Raw genomic sequence first — 343 nt, 5'->3', positions numbered from 1 at the left:
AGGGGCCCCCGGGGGGCCTCGGGGGGCCCCGGGGGGCCTCGATGGACGTCGGGGGGCCTCGGGGGTCCCTGCGTAGGCACTTGGCAGTTTTTGTCTGCTACTGCTGCGGAGCTGCAGCAGCTAGACTGAAGGCTCTGAGTTCTGGGGGCATAAATGGAGTGAAAGAAAGAGGTTTTTGATTAAAACAAAATCTTTTTTCAGACAAACAAAATCCCTTTTCAGACAATCAAAATCCTTTTGCAGACAAACAAAATCCTTTTTCGGATTTACAAATTTCTTTTTTTAAAGCTAAGAACTCGAACTGAGGCCCAGAAGAAGGCGCTGGGCCCGCGGGCCATAGTGG

The 343-nt window shown here is 51.9% G+C and overlaps 1 protein-coding gene across 1 annotated transcript in view; it reads left to right on the top strand.

The window, feature by feature from the left end:
* The window catches only part of ETH_00040935 (uncharacterized protein), a gene marked incomplete at both ends in the record, with an annotated part of 784 nt that extends 708 nt beyond the window's left edge, over positions 1-76 (top strand). Inside the window, one exon of the mRNA XM_013376006.1 lies at positions 3-76. Within this exon, the coding sequence (XP_013231460.1) occupies positions 3-76 (74 nt within the window). The remainder of the gene's footprint in view (positions 1-2) is intronic.
* Between the last annotated feature and the right edge of the window lie 267 nt (positions 77-343).

Source organism: Eimeria tenella, genomic scaffold, assembly GCF_000499545.2.
Source record: "Eimeria tenella Houghton genomic scaffold, Eth_scaff3087, whole genome shotgun sequence".
NCBI classification, from domain to species: Eukaryota; Apicomplexa; class Conoidasida; order Eucoccidiorida; family Eimeriidae; genus Eimeria; species Eimeria tenella.
Note: the sequence above shows the minus strand (reverse complement) of the source record. Positions and strands in the feature narration are given on the sequence as shown.